This window comes from Blastomyces gilchristii (genome assembly GCF_000003855.2).
Source record: "Blastomyces gilchristii SLH14081 genomic scaffold supercont1.11, whole genome shotgun sequence".
NCBI classification, from domain to species: domain Eukaryota; kingdom Fungi; phylum Ascomycota; class Eurotiomycetes; order Onygenales; family Ajellomycetaceae; genus Blastomyces; species Blastomyces gilchristii.
In genome coordinates this window covers 945,576-964,671 of record NW_003101672.1, presented here as the reverse complement: position 1 = coordinate 964,671, position 19,096 = coordinate 945,576, and the positions used below count along the sequence as shown (strand labels likewise).

At 36.5% G+C, this 19,096-nt stretch overlaps 6 protein-coding genes across 6 annotated transcripts; 5 read left to right on the top strand and 1 right to left on the bottom strand.

Moving 5' to 3' along the window:
- Positions 1-24: 24 nt before the first annotated feature.
- On the top strand, positions 25-1,232 carry BDBG_05483 (uncharacterized protein; the record flags this gene model as incomplete). The annotated part of the gene is made up of 2 exons (XM_031722179.1): positions 25-40; positions 628-1,232. The coding sequence occupies 2 exons, from the start codon at positions 25-27 to the stop codon at positions 1,167-1,169; spliced, it is 558 nt and encodes a 185-aa protein (XP_031578999.1). The 3' UTR covers positions 1,170-1,232.
- Positions 1,233-11,098: 9,866 nt separating this feature from the next.
- On the top strand, positions 11,099-14,864 carry BDBG_05482 (GTP-binding protein 2). Its single transcript, XM_002623928.2, has one exon. The coding sequence runs from the start codon at positions 11,806-11,808 to the stop codon at positions 14,563-14,565; it is 2,760 nt and encodes a 919-aa protein (XP_002623974.1). The 5' UTR covers positions 11,099-11,805; the 3' UTR covers positions 14,566-14,864.
- A 35-nt stretch (positions 14,865-14,899) lies between these two features.
- On the bottom strand, positions 14,900-17,402 carry BDBG_05480 (methyltransferase). The gene has a single exon (XM_031722178.1). The coding sequence runs from the start codon at positions 17,176-17,178 to the stop codon at positions 16,342-16,344; it is 837 nt and encodes a 278-aa protein (XP_031578998.1). The 5' UTR covers positions 17,179-17,402; the 3' UTR covers positions 14,900-16,341.
- On the top strand, positions 14,924-16,689 carry BDBG_05481 (small nuclear ribonucleoprotein D1). The gene is made up of 3 exons (XM_002623927.2): positions 14,924-15,122; positions 15,202-15,251; positions 15,447-16,689. The coding sequence occupies exons 1-3, from the start codon at positions 15,109-15,111 to the stop codon at positions 15,752-15,754; spliced, it is 372 nt and encodes a 123-aa protein (XP_002623973.1). The 5' UTR covers positions 14,924-15,108; the 3' UTR covers positions 15,755-16,689.
- Positions 17,403-17,657: 255 nt separating the features above from the next.
- On the top strand, positions 17,658-18,209 carry BDBG_05479 (acetate non-utilizing protein 9, mitochondrial; the record flags this gene model as incomplete). The annotated part of the gene is made up of 3 exons (XM_002623925.2): positions 17,658-17,870; positions 17,935-18,034; positions 18,148-18,209. The coding sequence occupies 3 exons, from the start codon at positions 17,658-17,660 to the stop codon at positions 18,207-18,209; spliced, it is 375 nt and encodes a 124-aa protein (XP_002623971.2).
- A 480-nt stretch (positions 18,210-18,689) lies between these two features.
- BDBG_05478 (uncharacterized protein) lies at positions 18,690-18,995 on the top strand (the record flags this gene model as incomplete). The annotated part of the gene is made up of 1 exon (XM_002623924.1): positions 18,690-18,995. One exon carries the CDS (start codon positions 18,690-18,692, stop codon positions 18,993-18,995), a length of 306 nt encoding a protein of 101 aa, XP_002623970.1.
- Between the last annotated feature and the right edge of the window lie 101 nt (positions 18,996-19,096).

The following is a 19,096-nucleotide window of genomic DNA, read 5'->3' as shown; positions in this document are numbered from 1 at the left end:
CTCACACAGAAACAAGAAACACCGATGGCAAAGAGGGCGGGTGCTTAAACTTTAAAAATCCCGCTAAGAAACCCCTAATAAGAGGAACCTTTGCTCAGCAGCCCCAACATCACTGCACTGGGCGTTGGGCTGTGAAGAGCGATGTAACTTAAGTCTCTTGACATCGGCGACTCGTCGGATTCCTGTCACTAATAGTAATATGTCAGGTCACGTGATCTGGCTTACTAATCCTTTCACCATATAACTTTCCACAAGCTAGCAACCTTTCAATCACACAAGCTTTACACCTTCCACAGGTTATGAGACCCGTTTTGCGCAAAATCGCTGCCAATTCGGGATTCCTTGTCAATATACTCATTATTTGAACTACTGCTTCATTCGATACGCCCATCAGGAGTTAAAATCGTCTTATTCTATCAGTATTGATGCATTTGAGATCTTGATGATCAATAATACTACTGCTCGCTTAAAAAAAGAGGCTTGCAGAAAACGCACCACATTTGCAAAAAAGCAAGAAAAAGAGAACAATATTGGCAAGGATCCAATAAACGAATACAAAGATGGCGGATTCAACATGATCCCGCCCTCATACACATTCGCGATCTCGCGTTCTTTCCACTGGGTCAGTTGGAGTTGATGATGATTCTTCACACTCACGCTCTGCCAGTGGACATCCTCCTGGAGCCTTTGAAAGCTCCATTGTCGAAACACCCTCTCGATTCGAAGCTGGTTTGAATACAGCTCCTGACACGGTCAGGCCGGCCCCCCGATCTACTCGACAGCTTGATGCTGATTCTCTTGATGAGAATAATGGACACTCAGGTGTCTACCGTTCGGGCGAGGCAATATCAGACCAACAGATGGAGCATCTCAAGATGATGCTTGAGATGGACAAGGGGAAGCAAAGAGTCTTAGAACTCGAACTACAACTGGAAAAACTCCGTCAACAGAGATTCTCTACAGATCGACCACAGAATGTCAACAATCATTCTGCCACCACATCAACAGCCTGTACAGCCACATGGAATCCTAATCTCGGTGAAAGGTTGGAATTCAACCTTTATGAATCAGATAGCCGTGTTGGCAAGGCAATCTCTCAATTCAAGAAAGATGTCAAGAATACTGTGAGATCAAACAGTCTGACTGGCACATTCAATTACATCACATGAAGCATCTTCATGAAATCAAAACTGGTTGATGCACAGTGCTGGTATATGATAGAGAAACAACAGACTCAGAACTCTCTACAAAAAGATGATGAATGAGCACCATTCTGAGACGTCAGAAACCGGTGGCTCTACACATTCATCTCAAACTTCTTGAGTGCAGGTGTCAGACCACATTTCTCCAAGTATGATGAAAATCAGATCACTTATACTCTATGAAATGCGATTAAACAGGAATACTCTGTCCTCAAAACACAGTTACACTGTGAGACAGTTCTGAAATTCATGTCTCTTGATAGCACACAGATCATCAATCTACACACATTCTTTGATAAGTTTCAGTTCATTATTATAAAATTGAAGATGTTGAATGCTTCTCTCTTAGATGTGTGAATATTTAATATCTTCTACTCAGTTCTACTCAACAATTGAAGAAATTATGTTTAGAAGAAGATAGAGAAGATACAGAATTTCAAATTCACAGCTGTGATATTGAATATTGATCTTCTCATGAAGAAAATCTATTCGCGGCTTAATTCTTCAAAAGATAAAAAGAATCTGTAAAATATAGATTCTGCAGTTAATACAGCTATAATAGTTATAACAGATACAATGATTACTACATCTATCAATTTTAATAATAATATATTAAATTCAGTCTGTGAAGACTGTACTGAATATGATTATAGTAGTACTTAAAAGAGATCAGAAAACTCATCTATATGTTCTGAATATAAGAGATCTCACTTTGATAACTGTTGATTAATCAATTCAGACAGTGTTTTAGATAATTGAAGAATCTACAACACTGTAAGAATAAAGAAATTCAAAGAAAAGAAGAAAAAGAACAATAGTGAGAGTGAGACTTAACTATTTATTACAGATAATTCAGAGATCTTTCAGATAGTAAATCTCACAGAGATTATTAATGTATCAGTCTGTTTTATAAAACTCTATAAGAATTTCTTTAATGAGTATTTATATATATTAAAAGACATCATCTTTCAGAAGAATCTTTATCTTGCTGATTTATTAATATTAACTATAATATATAATCTGAAGATTCTACTTAATACAGTCTGTAAAGCAGCTGCAGTGATTTCTTCAGTAATATCAGATCTACTCACTGCAGTCTGTTAAAAAACTATAGTGATTTCTAATCTGTTTATTGATAAGAAAATTCAATCTGAGTGTTCATTATTTCTCATACTTACTAATAATTAATGAATTGACTATGATATCTCTGTGAGAATATCTATTTTTTTAGTGCAGAATACACTGAACTCTCTGAAATTCACAGTTGAATTAGATAATTCTTTAACATCTATAAGAAATATTACTATAATGAGAAAAGCTTCAGTGAGAAACAGTCTTGAAGACCTACTCATTGATTCTGAAATCACTGCACTTTCAATTCTGAAAAACCTCACACGCATCAAAGCTTTTATGAAATGAAAGTATTATTACAAGACCTGTATTAAAGAGATCAACTGTTTGAAATATACACATTGAAAAGAGAATATAAAGAAGATAGAGAGACAGAGAAATAAAAAATAATGTATATTATAACTGATTTTTCACTACTTCATATTTTTCAGTCATTTTTTGTACCTGTACTTGATTTGAAGGCGAATTTTATATATAGTATTGTGTATAGTTACTCTGATGAGTGAGGGTGTCAGGTCACGTGATCTGGCTTACTAATTCTTTCATCATTTATACCGGAAGAACGTAGAGTTAATTTACGGTGATTACACTGTGAATTCACTATTTCACCCGTGTTACATGTCACTGATTGTAACACATGTTTCATTATTATATTCAGTGACATATCACTGAATATTAAATATCAAGATAATATTGAGACAGCACAGAACTTTCTAACATTATTATAACACTACTCAGTAACTATGTAATTAACAGATATCATTATCAGAATACTACTAAGATACTATAAGACACTGTATACTGTTCTGTCAGTGAAACTAATACTATTAAGCTAGTTAGTTATCTATTACTCAGTATAATAACTGCTATTCATTAATTATCTATTCTATCTAAAGAAATGAGACATCTCAATTGTAATACAAATATCTTATTATCTAAAACTTATATATTAAATAATTATTATTTTCATTACTATTCTGTATTAAAATATTATATAATACTGTCTTTTGAATTACTGACAGTCTGATAATAGTGTAATTATCAGAATTCTCTTGTAAAATTGACAGATTCAGTAGATGATTATGCATGATATAATGTAGAGAAATAAGTATAAAGAAAATTCACTTAACTTCTCTCATTTTATGAATAAATATAGTTGTAATTCAGTCAAGCTCTGTCTCTTGATATTAAATGATATTCTCTTTTATAAAAGAGATTCAGTGAACACAATCTCTGATTTATAAGTTAGTAATAAGTTAATAACTGATTGATTGATAAATATACTGAACTGAGAATATTAACTTATTATAGAAAAGAATCAGATGATGATCTAGTTTTAAAACTAAGAACTTATTTTAATTAGTATTATAGAATTCTCACAGCTTATTAAGAAAAAGATAAAGAAGTTTAAGTTTTAAGAGATTTATAAATTATATACTGACTTTCTCTGACATCTTATTTAATAATAGATGACTAAAAATCTTTGAGATAATATAATCTTTTATTGACTCTAACTTGACAGAGTAGTTCAGTGAATTATTATTATTATCTAGTTCTTTATTCATTCTCAGCAGATTATTGAATAGTGCTGAATAAACTGTATATAGCTGTTGAATTTTCTATATCAGATGTAAGTCAGATCTGTTAAAAGAATCTCTTAATATTAGTTATAAAATATAGTGAAAGCTCTTCTATAAGAGCAGTATCTTCTCTATATTCTGATAATTTATTCACTGTATTAAATTCTTATAGTCTTGATACTTATTCTTCTCTGTCAGAATATTACAGTTATTAGATACAGTATATTCTTTAATCAGCTTAATATAGTGTAAATTAATATATATATTCAGCTGATTCTTCATATATCATATAAGCTTTGCTTTTTTAGTATAATCACTGATATATATAGCAACTGTGCTCATTGTTGAAGCAGGAGATAACTGATAATTAACAACTGAATCAGCTTAGAATAATTTAAATATCACTGCTGCTCTTACTACAGCTTTAATAAGAAATTATAGCTATTAACAGACTGTAAGTATAATTTAATAAGTTACTTCAGAATCATTTTCTCTCAGAGATTGAGATATTAATAAACTATTACTTCTTACAATAACTGTATATATCTGAATAATAAGATTAATAGATGATTGATTTAGTGCTGAAAATACTACAGAAATACTCTACTTAATTATCAGACTGAGTCATTTCTTCTTGAGCTTATATCACAAGATAAGAGATATAATAATTGAAGCTTAAGCATGTTCTTAAAGCTGATACTTCTTGAGATGAGTGATCAGTGACTGTAGATGATTTTAACTGTGAGAAAAAGAAAATATCTGTAATATTCAGAAGTATTCTAGCTAATTATATAATAATAAGACAGTACTGATCAGTAATAAGTGTGAAATCTCTGATATATCAGTGAACTCACTATGATATGAATCAGATGAGAAAAAAGAGATCAAATTCAAACTTAAATATATCTGAAAAAGAGATATAATCTGTGATATTATTTCTTACTCTTGATACATTTAATCTCTGCATGTGAGATTTAATAGATTATTCAGTTTAGTCTGAAGATATTATATATAATAGTGAAATCAGCTGTTATTATATAGATTATAGTTCAGATTTAATTAATTCTTATCATTAATAAAGCAGCTTTAGCATGATCTTCTTACTGTTAATTCTTTAATCTCTGTATTATTATTTTACTGCAGTATATCTTTAAGAAATGTAATATAAGATACAATCACTCTCATCTTTTTTTCATCAATATTCATTATAACTCTCTTATAATTTAATATAGATAAGTCATATAACAATGCAGTAACTGTATCAGAAAAATTGATATTATGAGAATCAAAGATTAGAGTAAAAATATTATTTCACTTTAAGTGCTTAACAGCACTCAGTGCAGAAATTAAATAAAAACTTATTAAGCTTTAATACATGTTCTAATATAAGTTAAATTCATTAATAAATAATTGATATAACAGAGAAATAACTTATATATCAGAGTAAAATATACTTTTTAAAAGATCTTATTCATGTGCTGTAATTTTCAACTCAGTCTGAATTAGTGAAGATTTGCAATATAGTTATATTTCAATCATCTCAGTTTTAATTCTTATAACTCAGTGAAGAAAATACTGATCTTAACTCTTATATATCAGCAGATCAGAATCTGATTCAAATGTTATATTTATATAAATATCAAGTTAATTAAGAACTTGAGTAATTAAGATATATTTCATCTTATTCTTCATTATAATTATTTTGAAGAGACTAAATAATGAATTCAAGAATAATAATCTTTGTACAGTCTGCAGAGTATAGTGAACAGCTTCTTAAACTTTCAGAACTATTATATAAGATCTTATATCTGAATATCAGCAATCATGTCTGATAAAATGCACTCTTTTAATATAAGATATATTGTTCAACTCTGATTTGTAGTAGCATTCAAGATTCTCACACTGATACTGAATAAAATCAGAAGAAAAAATAGATTTATTTATTAATAAATATCAGATGAATTCACTGAAATAATATTTAACAGAGCTCTCTCAACTGTGAGATTATTATAACTCTGTGAAATTGTTGACAATTTCTGTCATTTCTATATACATTTATCACTGAAAAGTTGAGGATTTGAGAAGAGCAGATATCAAGAGAATCAGATTTTAAAAGTATAGTGATCTCATGAAGAATTCAGCAAGATTTTTCTAAGCAGAACTCAGAGTTAATATTTATATTAATAATACTATTAAAATTGAGGTTTTCTTAACTGATAAAATTGGAAATTGTGCTCTGCATTACTTTTTCAGAGTTAATAGACCTTCAGAGAGCAGACTTATCAGTGATATATTCTTCAATAAATACAGAATTTACAGTAGTAATTTATAGTTTTTTCAGAAAATATCTAACTCTTCAGCTCAGAGTCTTATTATCAGAATAAATGAATTCATTTCAAAGTTACTGTGTTTATGAGATATATCAATTACTGAATCAGAATCAATAAATTAATCAGTAATAGTAACAGTAATTGTATCAGTAGCTGATATTTTAATATTATCAGTAACTGACTCATCAGAATTCTCTTAATCATTATTTTTAAAAATATTCTTCTCAGCAGCTGCTTTTAAAAGTCACTTAATATACTTAACATTATCAGCAGCATTCTCATTATATGACTCTGTCTTTAGAGAATGTTAGTTTTTATAATAATAGAGATATTAAAAGTGATAAACTTACTGAGAATAGTAATACTTCTTCATCAGAAGTATCAATATCTGAATCATTATCAGTGAAATCTTCATTTACAGTTTTCAGAAAAGAGAGATATTGATCATCTCTGAATTCTTATCTAGAGACAGATAGTAGATAGTGTTTTGAATTTTAATTAAACAGACACAATATTTTGCTTTCTGATATAATTTGTAGAAAAAAGTTGTGTAGTTGAAAAGATATAAATGAAGTGAATAAGTGATCTTGATAAAATAAAGAGATGAGGTTGAATTACTGAAAAGAGATATATATGAGATTAAATTACTGAAAAGAAATATATTAATAAGAGCTGTAATCAGTGACAATCTATATCAATTTAATATTAAGAATCAAATCACTATATTTCTATTCATATCATAAATTTATCAGAGTTCTATCAAGATTCTGAAAATGAATATTGTTATGAATTCTGCTTTACTAGATCTCTCTGAACTCTCTCATCTAGTAGATTTAATGAGACAAATTACTGATTTCAAAAGAAATCTAATATTAATATATCTGAACATAGAGTGAATATAATAGCAGCAATAATAAATACTAGTCAGATAAGAAGAAGTCAAACTTATCACTGATATTAAGCAGTTCATTAAAAAGGCATTACTGAACCTGACATCTGAATACAGAAATATATGAGAAGGAAATTTAACTGATAGAGCAGTGTCTATGTCTGAAGATAAAATGAATATATTTTCTTTCTTTTAACAAAGATAATTTGAATTGAATGATTATAAATGTGATAAAAATAAAGAATAAAACATTATATATCTTTTCATTCAGCAGAATAATGATACTGAATATAATTAAAACATGAAAGTTCTGAACTCTTAAAGAAATGAAGATAAGTAGTATTAGATTTTAACAAATATATCAACTTTTTAATGAGATATCTTAGAACAATTTGAAACTTTTCAGTGAGATATTAAAATTTTTTTGATCAACTTAGCTAATTATTTATTAATATAGAATTATATTCAATAGAAGAAGATAAAGAGCAGAGAAAGTTCAGTGATAATCAGATTATATAACTACTATAAAGAATCAATCATCTTTAAATACTTCTATAATTTATTTACTGCTGAAAAGTTCTTTCTGATTTTTTACTGAGTGTGAGAAATCATCAACTTTGATTGATTCTCTGAGCAAGAATAATAATATATGAAATATAAGTTAAATATTCATTAGTTAAAGATATTGAATTGAAAACTTTGAATTGAAAAACTAGAAACTGATTCTGAAAAATAGAGATATATATTAATCTTATAACTCAGATCAAAATATTTAATAATACTGATATAAATGAAAATTCTATCACAGCTATACTGTAATAATAAAATATTCTGACATTCTGAGATCTGATAAGTGATATTTCTGAATATCAGTAAATTGTTAGAGATGACTTTACTGAGATAATTTAGAATACTCTGACAGCAAAAAAGAGACATCTGATAAAAGATATATAAGAGAAGATATGAAAAAAGATCAAATTTTCAGAGATACTTTCAGTGAAAGACAGATCAGTGATATAGAGATTTTTAACATAATCTATTTATATTTCAATATATTTAGTTTTCTATGAGTTTTATATATAAATTAGTTAATATATACTTTAATACATATAATTAGAATATATCTGTCTTGATATTCACTGAAGAAAGTTGTTATATTCTCTATCTTATAATTTATATAGTTATGACTGTGAAGAATTCACTGATTTCACTATATCAGAAAATCTTGAATTCTGTAGATATATTTCTAACAGTGCATTGAACACTTATTTCTAGTTAATAGAAATGATTTTATATTCAAAATAGCTGTAATTCAATCAGTGATAGCCTGTATAAAAAGTATTAAGATATGAATGAAATCTGTCAGATATGCTGATTACACTCAGAGATGAAATATAAAAGTATTTGTATTCATTGCATAATAATCTACAAAGATGAATTAATAATATATATAAAGACTTATATTTTTCTTTTTCTTCTTTTCTTCTTTCTTCTTCTTGCAATAATAATACACTGTAAAGATTATTCTCAGCTCACTCAGCTCACTTTATTCTTCTTCATTTCTCAGTCTGATTAGTATTCTGTCAGTTGTAATAGAAAGCTTTTAATTAGAAAAGTTCTAATCAAGATATCTTATCTGTATAGTATATTAAGAATATTAGTAATTCATTATATCAGTATTAATTATAGTAATAATAATAACAGCAGCAGTATTAATTATAGTAATAATAATAGTAGCAGTATCAATCACAGTAATAATAATAACAGCAGTAGTATTCAAAATAATAAGTAATACTCTTAAGTGTATCTATACTACTACTGTAAAGACTTAAGAGAAGAAAGTAAGCAGCTATCTGAATATCTTAATAAAGCAGTCTGATAAATAAATAATATATAAACACTGTATTAAGTATATTTTTTCTCATCATTTGAATACTGCTTATAATAAGATGAAGAGAAGCTTAAAGTCTTATACAAATTACAATTATAAGAAAAAGAAATATATGATTATCTCTGAAGAATTAAAAGAATAAGTTAACAATCTGATCTGAACTCATGACTTTTATCTTTCTATATCAGATAATTTTAAGAAAATAATAAAGAAGACTATATTAAAATCAGTGAAGAATCTTTTAAAATAGATTAAAAAAGTTAAAACTTACTGATAGAAAGTGAAAGCTCAATATATAAAGAGTATTACTATTGCTCTGAAAGTCTCAAATATTATCATCAGTGTCACTGAAAAAGCTAAAATTAAGATTAAGAAGATCAAGTTGAATATTGAAAGAGTGAAATTAGAAATTGAAAAGAAAAAAGTTACTGTAGAAAAGAAGAAAATTATAATTAAAAAGATAAAACTTAATATTAAAACTATCAAGCTTGAAGTGTATTATAAGTTTTTAAGAATAATAGTCAGTTATATTGAAGAATAAAAATTAATAATGAAGAATCTTACAAATTTAATAAATAATGTTAATACTGAAGCTAGCTGTATTATCATTGAGATGTATAAAATAATAAAGCATATTCAGAGACTTGTAGATTATCTTAATAAGAATTCAGTTACAGTTAGCAACAGTAGCAGCAGTAATAAGAAATTTAATAACAGTAATAATTCTCTTTTTATTCTTCTCACTAATATCTCTGCTACTACTGTTAATTCTTCTTTCTCTTTCTTCTCTAATCTTCTAACTTCAATTGATTCTCTGACTATGAGCAGTACTGAAACTCTCAACATTCTCAGTAAAAAAGTAAGTTAGAATCAGTGAAATAATTCTCAGATTTATACAGAAGTTGATAATAATATAGATAAATAAATGCACAGCTTCTGATCTCTCTGAAACTCTCTCTTTCAAATAATGAATAATCATTGATACTGATTCTTCACAAACTTCAATATTAATTCACAAGTTCTCTGAAATAAATGTTGATATGAATATGACAGAAAATAATGACAATGATATAGAGATGATTCAGAGAATTCAGAAGAAATTACAGAGAAATATGACAGATTTTCAATAGAGAACAATTTCAGTGAATGAGACATTTTTTAGAATTAGTGATTATATAGATAGAAATCAGTGACATTGTCAATACAATGATGATTTTGTTCTGTTCATAACTCATTTACAGTGATTCCACAGCTAATCCACCATTATATTATATTTTACAGTTCGGCGACGGTGTCGGCGACTGGCATGGTGGAACAACCATAACCCGGTTGTATAATAAGCCTACGTTTTTCCGGTATGGATATAACTTTCCACAAGCTAGCAACCTTTCAATCACACAAGCTTTACACCTTCCACATAATAAGTGTTTAGGAATTCGCGTTATCTTCTTTTGAACAATATTAACACTGTAATGTTTTTCATGATGCCGCTCCACTTCCCCTCAGCGGTTCTTGGAGTTACGTCAAGTAACAACTCCTTGACGAATCGTGCTCGTAACTTATGGAGAAGCCACATAGCTACTGTCCTGTAACATACCTTGCGGTAAATAATCGATGAGAGCCTGGAGAGCTTTGCACTGCAATTGATGTTTGGGCCAAATTTCCTTAGGGATTATGGAAGTAACTGGGACACCTTGTGATCTCCTTCAATTTGTCGCATCAAATTTCCCCTCCCTGTGATGGTTGTCAGCTAACTATCTCCAAACCAGGTGAGGTGTTACAGTTCAAACAGGCATCTTCCATTATTGCAGGGTTTGACCACCCATTCGGCTTCCAAATCGCGATAAATTCACATCCATAACAGGATGGTCCTGAGCTGACAGTGATCTCATCGGACGAAGCAACTAGTTTACGGCCCATATTTGACTGGATACCCGCTGGTTTTAAGGTTTGCTACGTACCAAGTTAGGTACAGAGCAGAGCGCATTTTGGTTTAGGTCGTCCTCTCCTCTCAGCCCTACAGACCGATGCTCCGGTTCAGCTCCGCGCTTGGTCTGTCATCCTCTGGCAGGATTACCATTTCTCTCACCTTGAAGGCAGTCCCAAGGATGCACATTGCCAAAGCAAGCAACCATCAAGACACTCATGGGGAATCAATGAACTGCAGCTGCAATTATCAAAGTATCTTAAAACAACTGCTCAAGTTCCAATTTGAAGAGTAGTTTTGACATGAAGGCACAATATATGCTGGTTAAATAGATTTATTTCTGTAACTCCTTTGGCGGCAACAAATCACGTGAAATTTTTATCAGATCATTATTCACGTGACTAGACAGCCAACCTCATCGCCGGACAAACTTCGAGTCAGCGATTGTCGCATGAGATGACTCTTATACCAACGTAAGGAACATGTCGCCTTTGTCCTGACTATATACAGCTGGCGTCTACCTGGCTGTAACCTTGCTCTCTCTGATCCCCCCGTTTGCTACCCCCTTCCACACCCATAAAACCAAACTTGCCTAGTTTCACGATCACAAAAGCTCGGAGCTCAAGATGATCCAGTTACTCCATTCAGTCTCACATATTCGTTATTCTCGTACAAATACTCGGCATTTAGACCTCTTATACTTCGCCTACGGACCAGCCCGGCTACAGACTTGCCCTTAAATCGAGCTCAAAAGTTTGAATATAGGAAACGGTAGGCCGATGCCTATCGTATCTAGTGGATTGGTTGGGAATCGCCTATCAGCAATATCCTTTATACACGGCTATCAGGTTTCGGATGGCATCGGTTTTCACCTATGATCCCGATCCGCCGCGGGTGTCGTCCCCATGGTCGACTCCTGGCTCTACGACACCACGACGGATTCCTTCAGGAAATCGTGACGCGACATCCCAAGAAGCTTCTTTACGTACGTTCGATCCAAACGACCCAAATTTCCTAGTAGATTACGGAATTACAAAGTTGGAGGTAGAGCCACAGGATGGACCGACGGAGTATAAACTTCACCTTCTGTTACGTTCGCGGCGTTCCTTTCTGTCATTATCCACAGGGAACCTGACATCGGGCTCCGTTCACTCCAAACAGAGTCCAGTTGGTCCTGAACCTTCGTCAGTTTCTTCGGAGCCGGTAATTAGGCCGACGCAGGCACAGTCTAGTCAATCGCGCCAGCACCGGATCCAGCAACTGACTACTCAGCTTCTCTGGCGTTTACAGCAATCTTCCCCCTTCCACTCATCTTCCACTGTTGGTTTGGTCCTTCCTGTTCTACCAGAAGCTACCCCGACCCTTAATGTCCCTAGTAAGCCTGCTCGACTTCTTCCTGGCCTTGAGGAATCCCAGGGAGCCTTGTACGAGATTGGAGTCTCAGATGATGGTACATTTGTTGGTCTTGCTGAAGATGAACTAGAGGAAAGCCTTACCAATCTTAAAGCGATGGCTGCGAGTTTGGGTTGTAACGTTGAAGTTTTAAGGAAGGTAGCAGTTGGCCATTGTGAGTGGAACGAGAATGCGGATGATGACACGAAACCAGTTGTTCTTCGTACTGGAAAGCTCTGGGTCGCAGAGGCACTTGTAAGCCCTGATCTCAAACACAGTGATCACATCTCTTCTGGAGATGATCAACGCCTATTGTCGGATTCGAAAGTCTCTGCGATGGTGTCATCGCCTGGGGCCGAGAAGGATACCATCTTCTCAACACCACAACTTCACATTGTCATGGCTGGGCCGTCGACTGCTGGAAAGTCTTCGCTTCTAGGCTCTCTGTCTACTTCCGCTCTTGACAACGGCAGGGGAAAGAGCCGACTTAGCCTTCTGAAACATCGCCATGAAATTGCCTCCGGGATCACAAGCTCAATCGCGCAAGAGCTAATAGGTTATTCCCCCAATGAGGCTGATGGGACCGAACCTACGCCTGATGTGGTAAATTATGCGTCTGGCAACGTGACTGCTTGGAACGATATTCATGCAACCGCCCAAGGTGGCCGTCTTGTCTTCCTCTCTGATCTACCTGGGTCAACTAGGTATCTCAAGTCGACACTACGGGGATTGGTCAGCTGGGAGCCTCATTATGTGCTGCTCTGTATTCCAGCTAACAGCCAGTCAGATTCTCCAAAATTAAATACTCCATCTGAAATGGACCTCTCTCTCTCATATTTGGACCTATGCATGAAGCTAGAACTCCCCGTCATCGTTGCTGTGACAAAACTTGATATGGCTACTCGTTCCGGAATCAGACAAACACTCGTCCAAATCCTATCCACGATCAAGCTAATTGGGAGGAAGCCTGTTATGCTCGCGGCCCCAACAGAGATTGCTGAACACGAAGTGAATCTTCAACAGATTTCACTTTCTGATCAGCACGATGTAGACAAAACAATTGCTGCAGAAGGCACTGACTGGGCGACTAAGATTCCCATAGTTATCACAAGCTCCGTTACTGGAGCGGGTATTGGGAAGCTGCACGCATTGCTCCGCTCCCTTCCTATTCCCGTGAAGAGTTCTACAAGACCTATATCAATTAGCGGCAGAAAGACTGCAAGGCATGAAGCTGTGAAGCTGTTTGATATTACTGAAGTGTTTGAGGTGCCAGCCTTCAAAGTTTACTCTGTTGCAGGCGACAGCAAGCGTCAGCATGATAGAGCTATTATTTTGTGTGGTCGCGTCCGCCGTGGTAATATATCTATCGGCGACCAGCTTGTCATTGGACCACTTATGATGGACTCACGAACGGATATCGAGTCGTCTCGTTTGGTTCCACGGTCAAAGTCGCTTTTCAGCAGGTCACTGCCAGAGGAACTTGCAACGTTTTACTTGCAGAACTCCCCTGCGGATAAAGATTGCTCTCAGGCGCAACAAGTGCACTGGCAGGTAATTCGTGTCGTCAGTCTCCGCAATCTGCGACTACCAGTGACTACTCTACTCGAGCACCAAATCGGCACCATCGGGATAGATAATGCCGAAGCAACTCCATATCTAGGGAGCATCCGAAAAGGCATGGTATTGGCTGATTTCCACCCAATTTCCTCCCCGCTTTCGATACCGAGTTCACTCCTCGCGCCCATCTTCCACACCGGATTCGTTGCGATATTCCCAGCCTCAAACTTCTCTTCGACTCTCTCTTCTTCCCTTATAATAGGAGGTAACGCCATTGTCTATATTGCCAGTATCAGGGCGGCTGCCAAAGTAACATGTGTCGAGGCCAACAGAAATACGCAAAGACAGTCTTCAACTGGGGACGAGGAAATCTTTTCGCTTGACAACGATATCTTTCCTGCGGCCAAAACAACACACCATGGTCACCCTGAACCAATTACTAACCACAAGTTAGGCATGTCCAATGGTTTTAAGGAATCTGATGACATAAGAATCTCGTTTTCCTTTGTTTCTACCGTGGAGTGGATTGAGCTGAATTCCCGCGTGCTTGCTATTCCTGGCACCACGATGGCAACAACGTCATCATCCTTACCTGCTGCGCCGGGGTCACTCCGATTAAAGGGGTTTGTTGGACGTGTTTGCCAAGTTCTGAGCGATCCATCATAAAGTATTCAATGTCGCCTTTCATTTTGTTTTCTCTTTATTGCGAGCGGCTTTTCCCATATTCTGTTAGCGTATATATCTTGGTTAACCAACAATTCTAGCGAAATTTAAAATAGAATTCTGTTTTTTTCATTTCACCGATCGCGGTTGGTTTTAATCATGCAAAAATGATCATATATCAGTACTCTGATTTCAAAACTCTCATCTGATAACTTCTGTGAATAATCGTCATATACTACATAGTTATTAATATACTATGCATAGTTTTGTAGGCATTATATTAAGAGCTAGACCAAACATCCAGAAGCAGGACTTAACTTAGTGAACGTCACGTTGGTCGATGTCCTAAATCACGTGATCAAATATCAAATATCGAACGCCAAAACGCAAGACATCAATCACGCCGTCAGTAACTTCTCAGTTCATAAGGGTCCTTAACTGTTCCTTTCCACCATTGCACCTGTACAGAAGTTTTGCGCGAGAGAAGATATATACCTGTTTGATCCGTAACTGTGTTATTGTGCCATCTGGCACATATACCTCACCATGAAGCTCGTACGGTAAGTTGCCGCACGAAGCTTGTATGATTTGCGAAAATTGCTCGGGATAGTCAGCTGATATACTTCTCTATTTACACAGCTTTCTTATGAAATGTGCGAATGAAACCGTGACGATCGAGCTCAAAAATGGTACGATAGCCCTCGCCTGCTGCGCTACATTATGCGCGCGCAAATCCTTTGACTCCGCCCTCGAAGCCCAAACTACGATTTTAGGCTCTGCTGCAACTTGCCTCTTTCTTTTAATCCCGATAATGGTCAACCATTTTATGTGCATATATGTTCTTACAGTAATTGTTGCTAACAGTTTGCTGCGGAATTCACTAGGCACCATCCTCCATGGCACCATCACATCTGTTTCCCCGCAAATGAACACCGCGCTGCGCACAGTCAAGATGACACCAAAAGGCCGCGACCCGATATCCCTTGACACCATAAACATTCGTGGTTCTACCATCAGATATTACATCCTCCCTGACAGCCTTCCGCTAGACACATTACTCGTGGATGACACGCCGAAGCCAAAAAACAAAGCTAGAAAAGAAGCAGATCGCGGACGTGGTGGAAGAGGAGGCGGAGGAAGAGGCCGAGGCGGTGGGCGGGGCCGAGGAAGGGGACGGGGCAGAGGGTTTTGAGTGAACCGTTGACTCTTTACCGGAGTTTATATAATGATTAGATTTTGGTTGTGCCAGTTATGTACCAAACGCTGAGCCTGCACAAGTCCAAAAACTGCTCTGGGAACGATGCGTGGGGGTTTTACTTTTTCGTTCCTCTCCCTTCCTGTTTATTTTCTTTTGCAATGAATCTGGCATGTGCGGATCTGGATGGATGGCTCTGTGGATTGTTTCTTTTTATACTTTTGCTTTATGTACTTTGTCTATTATCCAACTGGCGAACCTCGGGGAATCAGAAGCTTTTATATGTGTCGCTTGATTCGCTCCACGTTGGATCTATTTGTTTACGGGAGATATAACGAAGGTGTCGTTAAGGAGTGAAAAAAGGTAAGCCTTGGGTGATATAAACAGTACTATGTGGTTAACCAAGGCAAGGAAGAACCTGATCTAGGAAGGTTCTCAAACCCTTTGCTAGATCAAAAAAGCCCAAAAAGAACACGTGCGGATCACCTAATACTGGAATTGAAAGGCAAACGGGATGGACAACCACGGGGAAAATTTCTATGAAATTATCCCTTCGTCTCATGTCATCTCATTCCATTTATTTTTTAAGAATTGGACTCTCTCCATATTCGCAATATCACCAATCGTTCCCAACCAGCTTTCACTCCACTTTTCCCCACAGTTTCAGCAGTCCAGCCCGACCCCCAGCCCATGATACGCGTCTTCACTTCATCTGGCTTATTCTGCGCGCAGAGTAAAATGTAAGCGACGCCACGTTCTGGATCTAACACCTCTGAAATTGAATTTAGAAGTCGATTTGTAGTTTCCATTCCAAGTTCTCCGCCAGCATATGAGAGAGAAAGGAGGTGAGACTCGCGCTCAAATTGGGAGAGAGGGGGGCTAGAGAGTACTGGATCTCCCCCTTCGGTTAACAGAATATCTGGCAACTCCGGAGTAGGTACGTATGGAGGGTTGAAGATGAGGACATCGACGGACCCGGCCCTGAGTGGTGTGCAAAGGTCCGCTGTTAGGGATGACAGGAATTTGGGTCGCACAGTAGACGTTTCAGCAACAGGGTTTCCGAGTTCGTGTTTCTGGGCTTCATCAATTGCCAGACGAACAGTTTGCCGTGTTGCACTGCAGGCATTGCTATTTACATCCGTGCCCAGAGTTAGTATATCCCTCCTCCCGAAAATTATGTGGGCGTTTGCAGCCACGAAGGCTAGGACCACGCCTGAGCCGGTGCCAACCTCAACCACAAGCGGCTGAGGGGAATTTGCAGAGGATTCCGGGGCAGAGCTTGTTTTAGAGGCATTGAACTTCTGGGTTAGCCATGCGGTTTCTGTTGGGGACGAAAGGGTGTCGAGGAATAGATAGCTATCCTCCGATGGTTCGTAGATGGTGTCAAACGAGACATGTGAGGTCGAAGGAGTTGGGAGCATAGCTAAATGATTGAACAAATCCCCGGACGATCCGACTCATGGCGTCATCCCCTGCTGTGCGAAGCAGCCGCTGCTGCTGATAGTTCACCGGTTTAAGGACTTGATTATCAACGGTTTGTTGAGAGATTTCTATTCGATGCCGGCTTGGAAATTTTTGGCGGAGTACAAAGCATCACGTGGCTACGCGATCACTTCCCTTGTGCCCAATCAGGTAATCCAGCTTCTTCGACACGGAAATTTGGATACAATTTAATATATACTCTCTTGTGGTTGGGGAGGGAACAACAATTGATGGTTTTAGAGCTTGCCATTCTCTTCTTGCACCATCCCGACAGCTCTAACAGCGCCATTGGCGGTTTCCTACTTTCTACTGTCTTCCGCAAAGCCGAATGTTCTCACCTCGAACAAAGGTTTACTGAAGATTCATGCTTCGGGTTGGGAGCTGTTCCAACTTCTATTTTTAATTCCAACTCTACAAAATGAGGGTGTCACCTAGGCTTTTAATGGCCAACCCCTTGCCAATGGCCGTAAACTCTAGACAGCTGTCCGCTCTGCTTCCACCCCTGCAGCTGTATCGTCGACTGCTCAGGGTGCATCGAAAAAAGCTTCCAAAGGACATGCGCTTACTTGGCGATGAATATGTGAAGAGTGAATTTCGAGCTCATCGGAATGTGGATAACCCAATCCATATTGTAAGCCGAACCACTAGCCCTCGTTTCGCGTTTGGAAACAAAGACTGACACATTTGCCGAATAGGTTGGTTTCCTTACAGAGTGGCAGTTATATGCTCAAAAGCTAGAAGGAGATGCTTGGCAGGGAGAAAAACTAGACAAAGCAAAGATCGATAAGATGAGCGGTACGTTTGATTATTTCAGTTCTCGTCATTTATTACTACCCTTGTTTCGACTTTCCTCCCTCAAATCCCTTCGTGCAGTTTGCTGACCTGGTGATATACTTCTGTCTAATAAGATCAGCAAATCGGACAGCTTTACGAACTTATGACTGCACTAAAAGGGAAAAATGAAGACTAACACGAGGACAATGAAAGGAGAAAGATATATTCCCCGGCCGTTCGTCATCCGACTGGGAGTGGTAATCATCGTTGGAAAATATTAACCGTGATGTCCCCGGCGATAGCTCAATCAGTGAAGAATGTTTCAATCTAACATCTCCTTGTCCACTACCTCCACTCGTCACTACTAAGCATCGAAAACTATGTTGGGTGTTCTGGCGTTACATATATTTATCTGCGTGGCAAGACTTTAAAACTTCGTTCCATTCTCTTCTATATCCAACATCCATCTACTTTCGAGGCCCTGCAATTTCGTTAGCGTCCAAGTCGGAGCTTGAGCTACGTATTATATATAGCTGCCAAAAGCCACTTCCTTTAGCTGCGCACACGTCGCATTCCACCCGAAGTCTACATCCCAGAAACAGCCCTTCTACCGCATCACTTCAAAAATACGCCGACGACACCTTATACAATAATAAAGTTGGAAAGAAAAGAAACCATGTGTCGACCAGTTCTCTTCAAATCACCTACCTGTCTCCACCGGTGGTTCACCATCGGCTACTCTTGCGAAAAGGGAAACGGTTTTAACAACTGTTCGAAGTTGAATGGCAACCACATCCTCCCGTTTAGCGTAGGGTGCGTCCTCACCTCCTGGCCCAAGTCGTGCCCCGTGTGCAATCTAGGGGGGGACTATGACCGAAACATGATCCGAATGGTCCAGTCCCCAGCTTATTACGGTGTCAGGCACCGAGTCGGCAAAAAATTTATTATCGATCAGCAGATTCCGATGTGCACGATGATGTAGGTCGGAACGAGGACATGCATCTACGACGGCCCGCCCGCTGAGGATTTTCCTTTTCTTTCCTTTTTTTGGGTTGCTTCTGGATTTGGCGTGCGCCTGGGATA